Source organism: Falco biarmicus, chromosome 5 (genome assembly GCF_023638135.1).
Source record: "Falco biarmicus isolate bFalBia1 chromosome 5, bFalBia1.pri, whole genome shotgun sequence".
NCBI classification, from domain to species: Eukaryota; Metazoa; Chordata; class Aves; order Falconiformes; family Falconidae; genus Falco; species Falco biarmicus.
Window position 1 is genome coordinate 58957679 of NC_079292.1, and position 16252 is coordinate 58973930.

The 16252-nt window shown below is 43.7% G+C and overlaps 1 protein-coding gene across 1 annotated transcript; it reads right to left on the reverse strand.

The window, feature by feature from the left end:
- Nucleotides 1–3950: 3950 nt before the first annotated feature.
- On the reverse strand, nucleotides 3951–12486 carry RASD2 (RASD family member 2). The gene is made up of 3 exons (XM_056342151.1): nucleotides 11608–12486; nucleotides 7737–8016; nucleotides 3951–6231 (listed from the first exon to the last, which is right to left on the reverse strand). Exons 2-3 carry the CDS (start codon nucleotides 8005–8007, stop codon nucleotides 5702–5704), a joined length of 801 nt encoding a protein of 266 aa, XP_056198126.1. The 5' UTR covers nucleotides 8008–8016; nucleotides 11608–12486; the 3' UTR covers nucleotides 3951–5701.
- Nucleotides 12487–16252: the final 3766 nt, after the last annotated feature.

Below are 16252 nucleotides of genomic sequence, written 5' to 3' on the forward strand. Positions count from 1 at the left end.
AGTCTGAGGAAATTTCTTTGAAGCAGACTTGGGATCAGGCTCCATCACAGAAACGAGTGTGGGGGATCAAAATAACCTGCTGGGTCAGCTAGTCTAGCCCACTGCCCACACCACGGTTACCCCTGTTGGCTATTTAGATTTCAGTGTTTTTCCCAGTGTTTTCCTAACGGGACTTTCATGACATCCCTTAGAAAATTTTCCAGTAGATTTCCCTGTCTTAAAGTCTTTTGCCTACAATTTCCTGCTTAATAGTCTTGCTCTCACTGAGACATCCCAGTGTCCAACTCTAAAAGTGCTGTCTCAGTTGTCATCTCCACCTTTCAAACACATCTAGGGGTTTTCAGCCAGCCTCTCTCAGACTTTGTTTACCTACACGGCACAGAATTATCCCTTTCAGAGTTTTCTTAAGGCTTACTCAAGTCAATCTCTCTAGGATCATAAAATTGTTTTTTGTGGTGGTTCTTGGGCCCCTTCCAAACTGTCAGTAACTTTCCAGGAACACGATGCCTGGGATTTAAGGTGGTTCTTCATGCTGTAGATGGCCAGTGATGGTAGGGGTGAGGAAAGGTCTTTGGCTGATACTGTCATGAGAGCAAAGTGGAATGTTTCTCTGGAAAGTCTCAGGCTCTGACTGTACCAGATGGCAGCCTGTAAAGTCACAGGGAAGAAAGAAGCTGAGCAAGGCTCATCGCTAGTTCTAACCAAACCTGAGTACAGAAGTTGGGTTTATAGCAGCTTGTGATGTGTATTCCCCATGTCAGGTACGGTGCAAGGAGCAATGCCCCAATTTACAGTCACATCGTGGAAATTACTTTCTTATCTATGGTAGCATATCCATCCCACAGCTTTACCATACATATTCAGTAGTCTATGAGGGGGGTCTCACTAGTGGTCTTTGTTTCTCCATATAACAGAAACCAAATGGAGAAGAACTTCCTATGAGAACTCAGAGCTGAAAGATGGAGGGCAGAGCCACTGCTACTCAACTCCCCCCTGCAAATTCTCTGCTCTTTCTTAGTGCAGAGAAAAGGCTGTTGCTATAGAAACCAGTAGGGAAAATGTACATTATATCACGTTTTATATATTTTTCCAAGGAGACCCTTTAATCTGAGCCTGCCACCATTTAATTTTACAGAAACAGTAATGCTAATAAACCCCGTAAGAGTAATAGTGATTTAAAATCAAATGAAATCATCACCACTTACTTCAAAAACACTTCTGCCTGTAACCTTCTACCCTTGACGTGACACTGGGACAAGGCTAGCAAGGCAGCCCACAATATAGTACATGACAAGAGGGTAAATCTAAGGCAGCAAAAAGTGTGATGGGAGGTGGGGGGTAAGCCTTACACAGTGGTAAGTGGTGATTAACATTTGAGGAAGAATAAAAAAGCTAAATAAAATGTCTTCAGATTTGACATGTGTAGGGAAGGATGAAACAGAGGTGAAAGCTACATTTTACAGCATACACTCCAGGCCTATCTTTTCTCTTTACCCACCCAACCTCCTATTTCCATCCTGCTTTTGTGAGCCCCTTTCTGAAGCTCTTTTCTGCTGCCCTATTAAGAATTATCTCACCAATTCCTACTTGCCTTTGTGATGATAATAACAAGCCCTTCACCCTCCTTCAGACCTATTGAACCCTGGGGTCTCAAGAAGACAACGCTTTTTGTGAGGCTGCATCATGGAAGCCTCTCTGTAGCATCAGGCTGGCCTGGTGGCAGCAGTCCTCCTGGGGATCCTTCAGAACAGAAACCTAATGTAGTCCTTTGGATGTCAAAACAGGCTTTCACTCTGCCCTTCCCACCCTCAATTTATTTTTTACTTAATTCACCATGACCACTATTTCCTTCCTGATTTGTACCAACCCTCTGGCTTAATTAGATTTTTGTCATTATTTATAGTAGCTCCTATAATGTGTTGACTTGTAATTTCTTCAGGACAAGGACTTTTTTCCTGTGTAGAGCAATGTACAAAATAAATCTCAGCCCTGTCTTTTTCCAGGGCTGTGACTGATCCTCAGTCAGGTATATGTCCCTGCTCATTGTCCTGAAAGTAAGTACATGAAAAACATCAGCAGGGCTTTGTATCACTAATGACAGGTTTTATATACTGCAATATAGGACAAGGCAACTATTGGAATAAAGCAACTTAATTACACTAGGTAAGACCAAGTAAAGGTATACCTGCTTGCAGCATCTTTGCTGGATGGATCCCTTCCTACAGGCTTGCTCTTAGTCCGGTGTGTTTTCATGACTTCTTGGGTTACAGTAAGCTCTGTGCAGGTCCCTTGAATCCCAAGGCGGAGGAAAAAAGTAGTTTCTCTTTCCATTACCTCTAAGACCTAGATGTAGGTCTGCTCTTTGCTCCTTTCAGGGTCTCACAATTTCTGCACACATGTAATAGAGCTTCCCATAAAGCCCTTCCCTGCCCTGTCTTACAGCCAGACACATTCCGCAGTTAGTAGAGAAGAAATAATTCCCCTTTCCTCTTCCTGCCTTACCTTATGCCCCCTGTGCAGGCAGGTAGCCTTGCTCTCTGTTTTCCAGTCCCAGCCTTTTCACAGAATATAATGGTTGCTAACTGTGAATAAACAACTGATACGCATACTGCCTGGTTTAGGGGCTGTAAGCACTTCTAAAGCCCAAATAATATATGAATATTAATAGAATGACTGTCATGATATAATAAAAGAGAAAAAAAAAGTCCTCGAGAGCATGATAATCTAACTTCAAAAGCAATTACCATCAGTAACAAAATGCAGAGAGAAGACTGTGATTACTTTAATAAGATTACCTGCTTATTGCCATTAGTTTCTCCGGGTGACTGTAATGCTGCTTCACCTTCATTCCCAGCCAGCTTCTCAGATGCTTCTCACCCTGAACATTGGCAGACCAAGCTAGACTGTGAAGCTGGGGCTCACCGCCCTTCCCATGGAATCCAGAATGCCACCGTGAGCACCTGCTCTTGGTCTTCAGCTTCCTCACTCTTGTGCCCTTGTTGTCACTGCAATGTTGTTTTCCCATGCCCTATGGTTTCATATCCATGGTGAAAAAGGCAGGAATGGGAGGACATGGAAGGGGGAGGAAAGCTGGTGTCTTTGTGGAGGTGGAAGGACAGTAAGGAAAATAATTGTAAGGTCAGTGTTGCAAGACGGAGGAAGAGACCTGCAGATTATGAAGGCTCTTTAAAAATTCAGCTTTATCCAGCAGGCCAGGGAGAGCGGACATGGGCTCAGTAAGGCAGCACATGGTCTATAGTGCAAGGAGTTCTCCTTCAGCTTCCTGGAGCCCCTTAACCCAACAGATGGGCAGTGCTCATGACCTTCTTACTCCATCTTCAGTCCCCCGGCCCCATGCCCCTGTGGTACATGAGTCCCAGTACCTGATCACTGGTACATTCAGTAGTCATACACTTGGGTGGAAAGTCTATAGAGAGGTGGGCATGTGCTCAGGGGGCCCAAGACTCATACAGCTGAGAGGTGCAGATAGTAAGATGGAGAGACTGCTGAAAGCAACAGTGATGTCTCTGCAGAGACCATGTTATATCACACCAGGACTGAAAATACAGCTCTGTGCATAAAGGACAGGGTTGTTGTTCTCTTGTGTTGGAGGCAGCATGGGGAAAAGCAACTGTCTGCTTCTGCTTATGAGGATATCTGTATATATAAGTTCATGTTCAAACAGGTGGAAATATGTAAATCTAGACACAGTTGTATTCCAAACAGACAAATGTATAGCTCCTGGTGTCTGGAGGACATAAAAGCCCCTTCCAGAACTTACTGGAGATCTCATCAGGGCTCTCAACACACAACTTGCTTGCGTAGCTGCACTGGCACAACAAAAAGATAGGCCCTTCCTTATTATTCTTGGAGAAAGTAAAAAGGACCAGGACACAGCTAGTAAATAAAACAGATTTAATCATAAACCATGTACATATTTATAGATAGAGTGTGGTCTGAAAGGTGCTGCCCTGGCAACAGGAATAATAGAACAGTGTGTTTTGCCAGTCAATATACAGTACCAATGAAGGGTGGAGCTGATAAATGAATATAGGATTTTGAATCCCAGAGGCTATTTTTTACAGACAACCATCATTCTTGGTTTCCTGACAAAGTGTAGTCTGAACTAGCTCACAGCTCTGCCCAGAACACAGCAAGGCAGATACAGCCAAGAACAGAATTTGAGGGTGAGGGAGGGACAAGATATCTGAAGGCCGTTCTGAGGTATGTATAACATATATACTCTACTGTTGTGTGCAGCCTTGGGGCCATGCTTTGCCCACAGTTGTGTGCACACATCTCATTCCAGTCAGTGAGACTGGCAAGCTCACATCTGGGAGAATATATTGCACTTCGAGGGCGTACAGGAGCACATCGAACAACAAAGCCAGAAGCAGAACAGGGAGAGAGCTGGAGGCAAGGAAGCCTGGACTGGGCTGGCAAAGGGAAGAAGTGAATACATGGCTCCAGATTTATCTGGCTAGCCAGTTCAGCTCTGTTTGGACAGCCAGGACAATACTTATGTTCTGAAGGACTTCTGCAGTGGAAAGGTTTCCATCAAGACAACCTTTATCAGACAACAGGGAAAATCATGAACAAAATGACTAGAGGCATGTTACTAGAATAAATATGATGGAGCTGGTCCTACAACCGTTCAGCTCTTAAATCTGAAGGAAAACCCAATCCTGTCTCTGAAGTGGTCTAAGCCTACATATGAATCTGGTCAGTCCCAGCTGATACAGGCAGAGGAAGGAAACATTGCTCTGGTGGCCAGCAAGGCAAAGGGTGCATTTGTACTGCAGTATTCAGAGTCAGTATGGCTGCTTTGAGAAACAATATCACACTAGGCTTGCAAAGCTGTCAAATGTATTGGCTTTTTGCAGAACAATTCCACTTTCAATCAATGTACATATTACAGGGTTTTACAGATGAAAAACACCTTTCACTGCTAGAAAGTAGACACTCTTGATATCAAACGCACTTGCCATCTGATTTTGCTAAGAATCCACCCCCAGATAATAAAAAATACCAAATCCCAAATAAAGTCTATAACACAAAACAACATTCATGTCAATGTCAAATGATAACTGTCCCAGCAAACATAAAAAGAAGATCTTAATGCAGGTCGCCTCAGAAGCAAGTTTAGAGTCATGCATCCATATACAGAGTCCACTCCCAATCTGGGAAACCTCAGTTAGTATTGCTGCCCTTTGAAATGCAAGTCCCGTTTTTCCAAAGGAGAGCTCCACGCTCGCATGCACACATACACACATTCTGTATACAGTCTCTGTATACACATAGAGATACACATACACACACACAAAACCTCCTGTCTCTTAGCCAGGGCTGCATGCTGGGTAACTGTTAATGTCTTCTGTACATTTTTGACCTACTTTCTTTGCAAGGATGAGGTTGAAATGTCTTTACTTCTCAGGTCTGTATTCTTTAAACAAAAAGGGTAATGAAGAGCAACTGCATTACAGAGAAATGCGCTCAGATCTCAGGCATATGATTTTTCCTAGTTGTTTAGAAGGACGGTTATTTAAATTCGTGACTCGGCAGAATCTGCAGGAAGAGTTATCCTTCCTCCATGTTGGGTTTTCTCGATGAACCCCATGAGCCCATTCTGTGCTTTCACAGACCACTTTTCTTTAAGGCACTGCATGTGGATGATGACTTCAGACAGAAGTGCAAGCCCTCTTCACTGGATTGTGCATTTCTCCCTCTCTCTGGACTGACCTTCCCTGAGAACTTTTGATTTGATATACTTCAGGTCACTATTGACGCTTGGCCGGCGAGCAAATGGAGAGATCATGCCATAGGCGTCCATGTCCTTGACTCGGCGCATCCGGAAGGATTTCTGTTGGAAAGTGTCACCATACTGGATGGAGATTTTCCTGTGGAGGGAAGGGCTCATCTCATGAGGTAGCTTGGCCATGCTAAAGAGCACATAAAACATCTCATCCACATTGGTGTTCTTCTTGGCTGAAACTTCGAAGTAAGCACAGTTTTCGTCACTGGAGACAAGGTTCTCACCTTCATCTGAGCGTACCTTGCGGAAGACTTCACTGTGGTCACTTTTGTTGCCGCAGATCACCATGGGGAGGTCAGCTGATTCCTTGGTTTTGTTCTTCAGGCAGGATTTGACTTCCAGGATCTGTTTCTGGAGCCTCTTGACCTCATCAAAGGATTCTCTGTTGTCCAGGCTGAATACCAGGATGAAAACATCCCCTGCAATTAAAAGAAGATACTGTAAAGGCTAGTTAGTCATAGCTTGTGTCAGAGGAGCTAATTTTTTTTTTTAAATAGGTATATTTGCCATCTCCTCCCCTCCCCCCCCCCCTTTTTTTTTTGTCCTTTTGAATCTATTCACTCAGCTGTACTTTAATTCCAGTTCTTCTTATTCAGTTCCCCATACCTTTCTGTATGGGACTGGATGTCTGGAAAAGACTTTTGGATGTTGCACTGGACTTGCAAGTTATTGCCCATTTTAATCTCTTTTTGTAAATATGTTTCTATCTCAGCTCTGCTGCAATGCTTTTCCTTTTTCTTCCTTTCATTTGTATCTCTGTGTAAAACACAGCCTATTCTGACACCAGGAAGAGCGGAGAGCTAATAGCCGCTCAGCCTTGGCCTTTGGATTACACAATACATGAAGCAACACCTGAACTGAAGATCTACAGCTAGTCAGTCCTGAATGCCTAAGTCAGGAACGAGAGTTTCCCCAATGTGCAGTGCTCTGCTGTCGTTTCATTTGCTCAAGAGAAACAGACCACGGAAAAAAAAGAAATACATAAATGACACAGATCCCCTGGCATTTCCTTTTGACATTTCCTGACTTACAATTCCTTTTGCAAATATAAAATAAGGCAAATCATTGCCTGTTCAATGACATTCATGTGGAACACGCTGAGAGCGATTTCAGGGACAAAACCTCACACCTGCATCCCAGAAACTGGCCCTGGGATCTCACTGAATGTGGGAGCTAGCCTGGTCAGATGTGAATGACATGTTTCACCAGCTAGCTAGAAGGGTAGACAGCAAATCCAGAAAGTAGCATTCTTGTGAGCTGTGGCTGAATATATCTCCTCCGCTGTCACTTTCACAATTAAAGAATACAGCTTAGCTAACTGCTTGACAATGTGAATGTACAAAATGACCCCACCATTTTCTCTTTTTTCCATGTAACACATTTGATCAACCACAGACTAAAGAGAAAGGGTAAAAGCAGAACTACTGTTTTACTGGAATATCAAATCAAGGGCATCAGGCTGGAAATTTTAGAAAAAAAATAATTTTGAGATTTTCTTGGTTAGAATTTCCTTCCTGTGTGTCTTACATTTGTTTTTCACTACTTGTGTCTTGTAATTACATGCTTATTTTGTCCCTTGCTGCTTTTCGTGCTCACGAGATTTTATTCAGCCATTTATTTGTGACTGCAATAAAAAATATGGAACAGGAGGGGAACGTGGGAGGGAAATAAATTAAGGGGAATCTCTATTTCAGATCTTCACCCAGTGACCATCTCCTCTGTGGCTAATGCACTCCCTGTAGTGCCCGGAGCATCCTGGCCAGGAAATACCTCTCCAGAAAAGTGCGTCTTCCAACAAAATCAAGCAGTCCCTTTAGTTACCTGACAAGAAACAGTCATCTCCAGGCTAAAACCTTCGACCTAATGTGTATTCTTATCTTTCACCCACTGCTCCACATCTGCAAACTTCCCCATTCTTTCTCACCTGTCAGGATGGAAAGCCTCCTCATAGCAGGGAAAGGGTGATTCCCAGAGGTGTCCAGGATGTCCAGCTGATACATGTCTCCTCGGATGTTGTAGACCTTGCGATGAAAATCCTCAATGGTGGGAGTGTACTGGTCCTCAAACCGGCCATTGAGAAAGCGTGAGACAATGGAGCTTTTCCCCACCCTGGAGGCTCCCAGCACTACCATGCGGTACGAGTTCTTGGCTGGCACATTCAGGGTGCAGTTTCCACCAGACATGGTCTTCATCATTGCTTGATCCTGAAAAAGGAAATAGCAGAGTTGAAGGAAAGACTGTAAACTAAATGGAGGACGAAGTAGAGCAGGTCCTTACTACCAGCTTGTCAAAGGGTGCTCTGAAGCACAATCCTGGTTAGTAGATCAATGGTCCATACAGAAATCTTTTCACTAGAAATGCTTAAATTTTTAGTTTCATTTCCAGGGAGTAGTTTGGGGTTTTTTAAATTTTTTTTCCTTTTCTTTTGAAGTCATAAATAAGTGAAGGCATTTACATCAAAAATAATATGGTTTTAACTTGTAATTTGCTATTTCGTTTAAACATTAAGGGCTAATTTTATCAGCTGTGTTTCAACTTAGACACCAGGCTCCTTCCCACCATCTGCGTCACTTAAACATTACCAGATTTTTCAGTAAAGCTCAGTTCTCATTTAGGTACATAAACAGAGAGGTCAGATTTCCCAATATACTGCACGCACTGCAGCTGCCATTGGGACCTAGATCGCTTCATTTTGTTGCCTACATAGGAGCTGTGCATAGTACTCATTTTCTGAGATCAACCAAAAGTCAGACAGAAACAAGAATCATGCTCGACATCAGTGGAAGCTGGACATCTCAGTAATTTTAAATAGTTGGTCTCGTACAACCTTCATTGTTGATGCACAGAGTTCGAGCCACAAAATGGCACTGACCAATGATAAACTCAAAGATCTGTGCCTTCAGTGACCTATTAGAAACCAGATTTTAATCTTGCTGTTTGGACTGGTAGTGTGGGAACTCTGTATCAACAAACTATCAGCTTTGCAGCAGGATGGCTGGCAATCAATAGAACTGCAAAAACGTAGATTTCATAGGAGTTTTGGTCTTTATACATACACAGCTTTTGTGGGTGTCACAGTCCTTGCGGGTGCTAAGTACAACCAGGAGAAAAGATGAAGGACAGCCATCTTAAATAGCTATTAGAAAAGATTTCTAACCCCTAACAACTAAGATGAGTCTCAAGACCTTGGGGATCACATTTTGACATAGCAAAAAACTTTGAAGGGGGTGGGATGGGGAAGAGGGTGTTGCTCAGAAAATTTTCATGTACCAGTTCAAATGAATTGTGTGCTGAAAGGAAAAATATAACCCCTGTGTGTGGAAAGCTAATTCTTAGAGCAAAGGCGGCACATTTTTGACAGAGTTTATTTTGGTTACTAGGATCTCATTAAAGAATAATCAAGTTCCCACTGTGCTGTTTATTTAACTTAGGTGTTCTTTATTTAATATTACAATGCAAGTACTTTATGTGCACTGAAAGATCATTTCTGGGTCCAGATCTGGATTCCTATCTTTCCCTTGAGTGAATTTTATCTCCCTAAGCTTTTATCTAGCTGACAGTTATCTCAGTCAAAAGCTTAAAATCTTTTACTTTGTTTAACATGTGCTAAGCACCAAAGCAGCAGTGAAGATATGGTCACTGCTAAATAAAGAAGTCTCTGGAATTCAGATCAAGCATCATTACAAGCTCTGTGCTATAGCCCAAGGCAACAGCAAAACACTACTATTTATTTTTATTGCCATAATTTGCTGCACACCACCAGCATATTCAGCCCTATCTAAAGCACAGAAGAAAATGTAATACTCTCCTCAGAGTAGCTTACACTCTGAATTATATTAGCGAGCAGGACAGCATAATATTAGAGCCAGAAAGTCATATCAGAACATCAGATGGACACAAACATGCACAGCTATGGTACTGCTGGGATTGCTGTGGCAGGAATGACAGCAAGGAGCACACCTGCAATTTGAATGGGACTCTGTTTTATTTAGAACAGGACTGATCTCCAACAGTGCAGAAACACCACATTCAATCTGTGAAGCAACACTGCCATGTACACTGCCTCTGCCCTTTCCTGTGCAAACCAGCCCAATACTGCCTTGCATCCATGGGCAGACAAAAGATGACAGAGCTGCTTTGGGATGCTTCCTTTCACCATCTCAGGCTTTATTTAGCTGGCAGAGAAAAGCAGGGAGATAGATTTTGTGACGAAAAACTATAAACTTCTGTACAGCTCAGATGGGTATTTAGAAATGAGTCAGCTCTTCAGACTGGGATGGACCAGTGTAGCTGCATGAGGGCAAGAGGACACCTGCTGAAGATCAGTTTTGTACAACTTGGTGCAGCAGCATCTGGGAGTGAGCAGTTATGCATTTTAAGCAAATGCCTTATATGTCCTGAACAGAATGTGCATGCTGAAGGACACGATCCTGGCCAGCAGCTTTACAAGCCAAAATCCTACAAATTACACTGCTGACTGGCAGGTAACCACTGAGCTGTTGGTGATTACAGAAACTCCCATCATACAACGAAGGAGGTGGACTGTCACTGCAGCTGCTGCACTTTGTGCTCTTGAGAGTAAGTTCCACCTCTCAAGGCATTCTGTCAAGTGGACTCTTGTGCTTTCCTGACTGCATTTCATTTCACACAAAGTCAAAAGATGCTTTTCAGCACTTTGATTCATGGAGTTGCTGCTCATCTCAGCACCTTTGCTGCAAATCCGACTCAGAGCATGCCATTAAACCAGGAGCTTATTTCGTGTTTTGTGTTTTCTCTTCTTATCTGCCCCGCCTCACCCACCTCCAGTTTTTGTCCATTATAATACAATCTGCCACCTTTCCTCATCAGAAAAGGAAGGAAGCTTCAGCCTTCACACTCAGGGGTAGGGAAGGGAGGGGAGTACAGGGACTCATACATTAAAAAAGATTAAAGGAAAAAGAAAGGGAGAGACCACATGTTCATGTACTAAGTAAAGCAAAATCAATCAGAAGAGAATGAGGAGACAAACAACCTCCAGCTGGCTTTAATCTACATCTTTTCCTTCCAGTTTATTAAATGTTTAAGCATAGATTAATTCCCAGTGGTACCTTCTGCTTTATGCACTGGCTTGATGCTAGAAACTTTACAGTAGTATTTTATATTGGTACAGCACAGGGATTTCAAAATGTCATAGAAATGTAGGCAATAAGTTTAAAAATTAATCTCCACTTAATAAAGGGATAGGCTTATATGCCCAGAGAGACCTGAAACAGCTGCCTAAAATCAACATTAAACCCCATTTCTTTTGATTCCGTGTCATCTTCTACCTGCTAACCACCACTGCTTGTTTCATAGGCAGACATCGGAGTGAATGACAATGAACCTGCGTTTGTATGCTCTGAAGAGCTTGTCTGAATTTCAGTGAGGTGCTGACAAATTTGATCCTGAGCACCCAGAGAGAGATTTCTAAGGAAGACATTCTTCATTCAAACTGCCTAGAGCTTTTTCACCTTACTGTTCCATCCTCCCACCCAGGGGTATGTTCCCTACCACTCCCCACCCATGAACAGACTTCTCAACTACCTCTCTTGCACTCCTCGGTCTTCAGCTACTGTTTGTGTCTCTGTTTGCTATCCCAATGTAATTCAGTGCACCCAGCTAAAAAGGACAGAGGCAGACACAAACTGTGTCATGCATAACAGACCTGCCACTTGTTAATTACTACTAGTATCCCTGTAATTTTCATGCACACCAAAATCACTCCTGTGGGATGTTTGTTTCCTACATCCATACCAAAGCCAATGATGCTTTCTTACCTCTCTTTCCCTGAAGGAGCAGTTCTTGGTACAGTCTGATGAAGCTGATAATTTTAATCAGAGGTAGCTGCTACTGCAAAAAGATGTTGTTCTGTGGATCCCACGTTGCTTGCTCTGGGCTCAGTTCTTCACTAGTTATTTCCCAGGAACTTAGCAGTATTGGGAAGGATCGCGGGGCTTCAGAGAGCGTTCCCCCATGGATGGTAGGTGCTGGATTAGGCAACCAACGTGGGCTAAAGAAGGGTCTCAGAAGCAGCGACAGCTTTTCCTTTTGGTGAGTTGAGCTCTTCTCCTCACAGCCTCAGTTCAAGGGAAGGAGAGGCAGAGTCTCACCCGCTCCCACTGGCTTTTCTTGCAAGTTGTGCTTCATAGGCTCTGCTGTGGGGAAGGGTCTCTGGAGCGACACCTAGTCGTGCAGGGTTGTGGATGCATCTGGCTGGCCCACCCTGCCTCCACACCCCCTTAGACCCTGGGGGGAAAAATCAGTGGGGGCATGGAAGTTGTCTATGGTGAACCACCTATGCTTCTCCAGGTCTTGCCTGACACACCCCCCACCACTACGAGCTTCTTTTCTTCTGGTCTGAGATTTGCCTTAAAATATTGCCTTTCGAGGACAGAAAGGGCTTCTCTTTACATTTGCCAATTAAGTCTCTCTTCTTCTTCCCTCCCTGCCTTTCTCCCTCTCCCTGTCACAACTACTGGCAAATTGCAGATTTTCCTTCTGTAGGACTCACAGATAATTGGCTCAACTCCTCCCTGGAAGTCAGTGTCAGACACAGGGGAAGGAGGGGTGCTGAGGGGGTGGGATTTTGTGCCTATTGAAAAACCTTTTCTTTTCTCCTTTAAACAGAAAGTTCTTATGCATTGCAGCCTGCACGATCCCCGTCTTTCCACCAGAGACCTGTATGTATGCATGTGTGGCGAGTGAGTTAGCGTATGTGTACGAGAGACACAGAGACTTGACTTACTTTGCAAGCTGCAGATTCATAAGCTGTTTCTAAAGGCTCTATACTTCTGTGCTGATCTTTTCTGCTAGACAGACGCAGACTGACTCATTTCCCAAGCAGGGGCTTTCTGTCCATAATTCCTCCAATTCTTTTGCCGTATGGAACACTGTTCCCTCAACCTCAAACACGTTACATTAGGATTGCTTGTTGGTATGATTAAGAAATAAGAATAATGTGTAACTGCTGTTCTTTCATTAATATTTAAATAAATGAAAAATTAAACTAGGGCTGGGTAATAAAAATGTTAAAAAAGGACAAACAAACTGAAAGTCTGGTGTACTAGGGTCAGAAAAAAAAAGAGAAACAAAGAAAAATTAAGGTGAATTCAAGGAGTTCGTTCAGCCCAAGTGAAAAGTGTTGTTTGCAGTTTATTTCACTGTTTATTGACTCTATTTTTTTCTCTTTCTGAGCTGAAGTCTATTTTAAAAGACATCAAAAAGAATGATTTTGAAAGATTTCAAATTGAGTATTTCAGCATTTCCCACTTAAAACTCCTAATCGGAGAGGGGAAAAAACACACTTCCAGCTTTTCAAGATATTTTGACAGTAAGAAAATGGAAGTGAGACATGATCTCCCAAATCTGAATATAGTTTCAGGTCTCCCACAATTCTCTTTCTCTGAGCAAATTTACTCTGTTGATCACAAAAACTACTCCAACTACCTTGCCTGTTTCATCTCCATACCCCTTTGCCCCAACAATTCCTGCAGCTTTTGAGGAATTCCTGAGATGCTTTGCTTTTTCTCCTCCTCCTCCTCAGAGCACATGGAGGTTTCTGCTGTCACCCTCAGAATAACGCTTCCCTCCTCTGCCCGTGCTCCTGGTGCTGCACAGCAGCCATCAGCAGCCATCAGTAGCGGTTGAGGAGGGTGCTGTGGCTGTTGCAGGCACACAGTCTGACACGCCTGTACATCTCTGTGCCAACAGACTGTGAAGGCCGTGACACAGGCTATGAGATGGGTCCTGCTGTAACCGTCTGTGAGAGGCAGCAGCTCCTACTAAGGTCAGGCCTGAGCAAGAGGTGGGTTTAAGGCTCCCAGGACAACACAAAGGCAAAAAAACATTGATCAAATTTGGGAAGCAGCAGCCTCTGCAGACAGCTTAGGTTTGGGAAGGCACAGCATGGTTTGGCCCAGCACCATTGAAACACTGCAGTAGTAGTGAACTGGTAATGAGTCGTGACCTGAACTGAGCTCTTTTTAGACCACAGTACCAGGACTCGTTTTTCAGCTCCTGAGCCTTTTCTCTTGGCAAAAAGTAGAAGAGTATTTTTATGGCTCAGACAATTGTTTGAAATAAGATACAATGCTTTCCATTCCTAAGTCATTGGTTCAGATCAAACCTAGACCAAAATCTGCCATCTCTGGTGTCTGGTCAACCATTTGTGTGGCTTAGATCCAAACAGAGTGACTGGCATCCTGGTATCATTGCCATGGGAAAAGTTGCTACAAAAATCAGCAAGGTCAAATCCCATGGTGCTATAGAGAATGAACTCCTCTTTCATTGCTATAGCTCACCTGTGAGTGTACAAGTTCTCCGCCCAAGAAGAGAGAAGTGTAGTCATCATGGAGACCATCTCATCAGCCTGGAATGTCAGCCTACTCAAGCTTTTTTGTAAACAAAATGCAAAACTCTCACCTGGTTGGCTTCACCTAGCTCAGACTCCTACTCAGCTGTCTTCTCCAGCATTTAAAGTAGCCAATCGAGTTCCTCAAATTATATCAAAATAGAATAGAAACATACTTCACGAGGAACCTTGGCTTTATTTGATCTCTTAGCAAACAGCTAGGGAAATTATAAATTACTTTTGAAGTGAGCCTTTGAAAGATAATTGCTAACTATGAGCCTTCCGAGGCTTGAGAGATTTTGCTGTAGTTTTTGGGGGTGGATTTTTTTTGCTTCTTTTTCTTTTGTGCTCCCAGTTCAGGAGTTGACAAGAAGCTGGGCTTTCATGCCTTCTCCCAGGACTCAGGAGACCACAGCTGAAAAAATCTCTGCTTTTTCAAAGATGTCTTGAGGGGCTCCAGTGGAGAAATCATGTTATATCTGCCCCTATCTGAGAAGCAGAGATGGCAGCACCTCTTTGCTTTTAGGGTTATAAATGGAACAAGTGGATCAGAGAGACAAAGCCACTGCCAAAACAATAGAAAAAGTTCCCAGTCTCAGCAGTTTCCTCTGGTTAGTCAGAGACCATCAGCCTTTCCTAGAGCTTACAGATATTTACCAATCAAAAAGCTCAGCTTACAATTAATTACTTTCTGGAGGCATTTCTCCTTCCTATTCTACCAGTCCATACAGAAAGCCTAAATGATGTTTTTATCTGGCTGAATCTGTCTCAGAGTATGACAGGCTGGCTGCAGGGAACCACCACTGCTCCCTACAGCAGCCTTCCAGTACCTAAAAGGGACCTGCAAGAAAGCTGGAGAGGGACCTTTTACAAGCACATGTAGTGATAGGGCAAGGGGGAATGACTTTAAACTGAAAGAGGATAGATTTAGATTAGCTATAAGGAAGAAAATCTTCACTATGAGTGTGGTGAGACACGGGAGCAGGTTGCCCAGAGCAGCTGTGGATGCCCCATCCCTGGAAGCGTTCAAGGCCAGGTTGGATGGGGCTTTGAGCAATCTGGAAGGTGTCCCTGCCCATGGCAGTGGGGTTGGAACCAGATGATCTTTAAGGTCCCTTCCAACCCAAACCATTGTATGATTCTATGACCTTGTTGAGGCAGCAGCACATCAGCACAACTAGCTGTTGTCTCCGATGCTGGTGTGTGGGTCCTGCCAGCTCATCCATGGGGCTGCCTCAGCTGTGGAAAGTGCTGCAGATGGTGCAGTTGTGGCTGGTCTAAGCAAGGGGAAGGGAAATGTTTCAGGGAGAGGCTGGGTAGAAGAACGTACAGAGTAGTGGGGAGAGACAAGGGGGAAATACTGCTGATGCGTTGCATTAACCACCTGGCTCCAAATGATGAAAACCTAAAGGGAAGTGACTTGCTCTGTGGTGGGACACAACTGCTCCTCAGAGGAGCTTCCTCCTCTCTGAAGAAAGGTGCGGCTCCCAGGCAGCACACACATTGACTACGCCGGCACCAGGATCTGGGGCAATGTCGGCTTGTGGGGCAGAAGTATCACTGTCATGAGTAATTTATACCTGCTTCAGGATCGGGTACTAGCAGTGGCTGAAGCTGGAGACTGATGTGATGGGCTGATACAGCAGAACCAATCTGTTTCTCTCCACCTTAAGGCAAAAGACAGAAGTGACAATCACATGCCATTCACCTCTGGTCAGAATTAGTTCAAGACAAAAGATGTTCCAAGGCTTTTGTCTCTTCTTCAAAAGCAAGTGCAACAGAGATTAAATATTTAAGCCAGCTTTTCTCTCTCTTTTCCCATTCGTTTTCACTCCTCTCATTATTCAGTAAAGCAGGCTCATATTTCCACCCCCTCACCCTTCCCTTCCCTTCCTCCCTCCCACATTCACTTCTCCTGCTTGGTGCCCCTCCCTCCAAGCAATGCTGAAAAGTTAATGTTCAGAGTCAGTAAACTGCAGGTACCAATTCATATTCTGAAGAGCAAGTAGATGAGCAGCCACAAATACTACTGCCCCTGCATTACTTGTACATCACCACCACCACCACCCAGG

Excerpts from the sequence above, each read along its gene's own strand:
- RASD2 (XM_056342151.1), bottom strand. The coding sequence starts at position 8,007 with ATGATGAAGACCATGTCTGGTGGAAACTGCACCCTGAATGTGCCAGCC. Across the intron at positions 6,232-7,736 it reads GAGGCTTTCCATCCTGACAG|GGGATGTTTTCATCCTGGTA; the intron begins GTGAGAAAGAAT and ends TTTTAATTGCAG.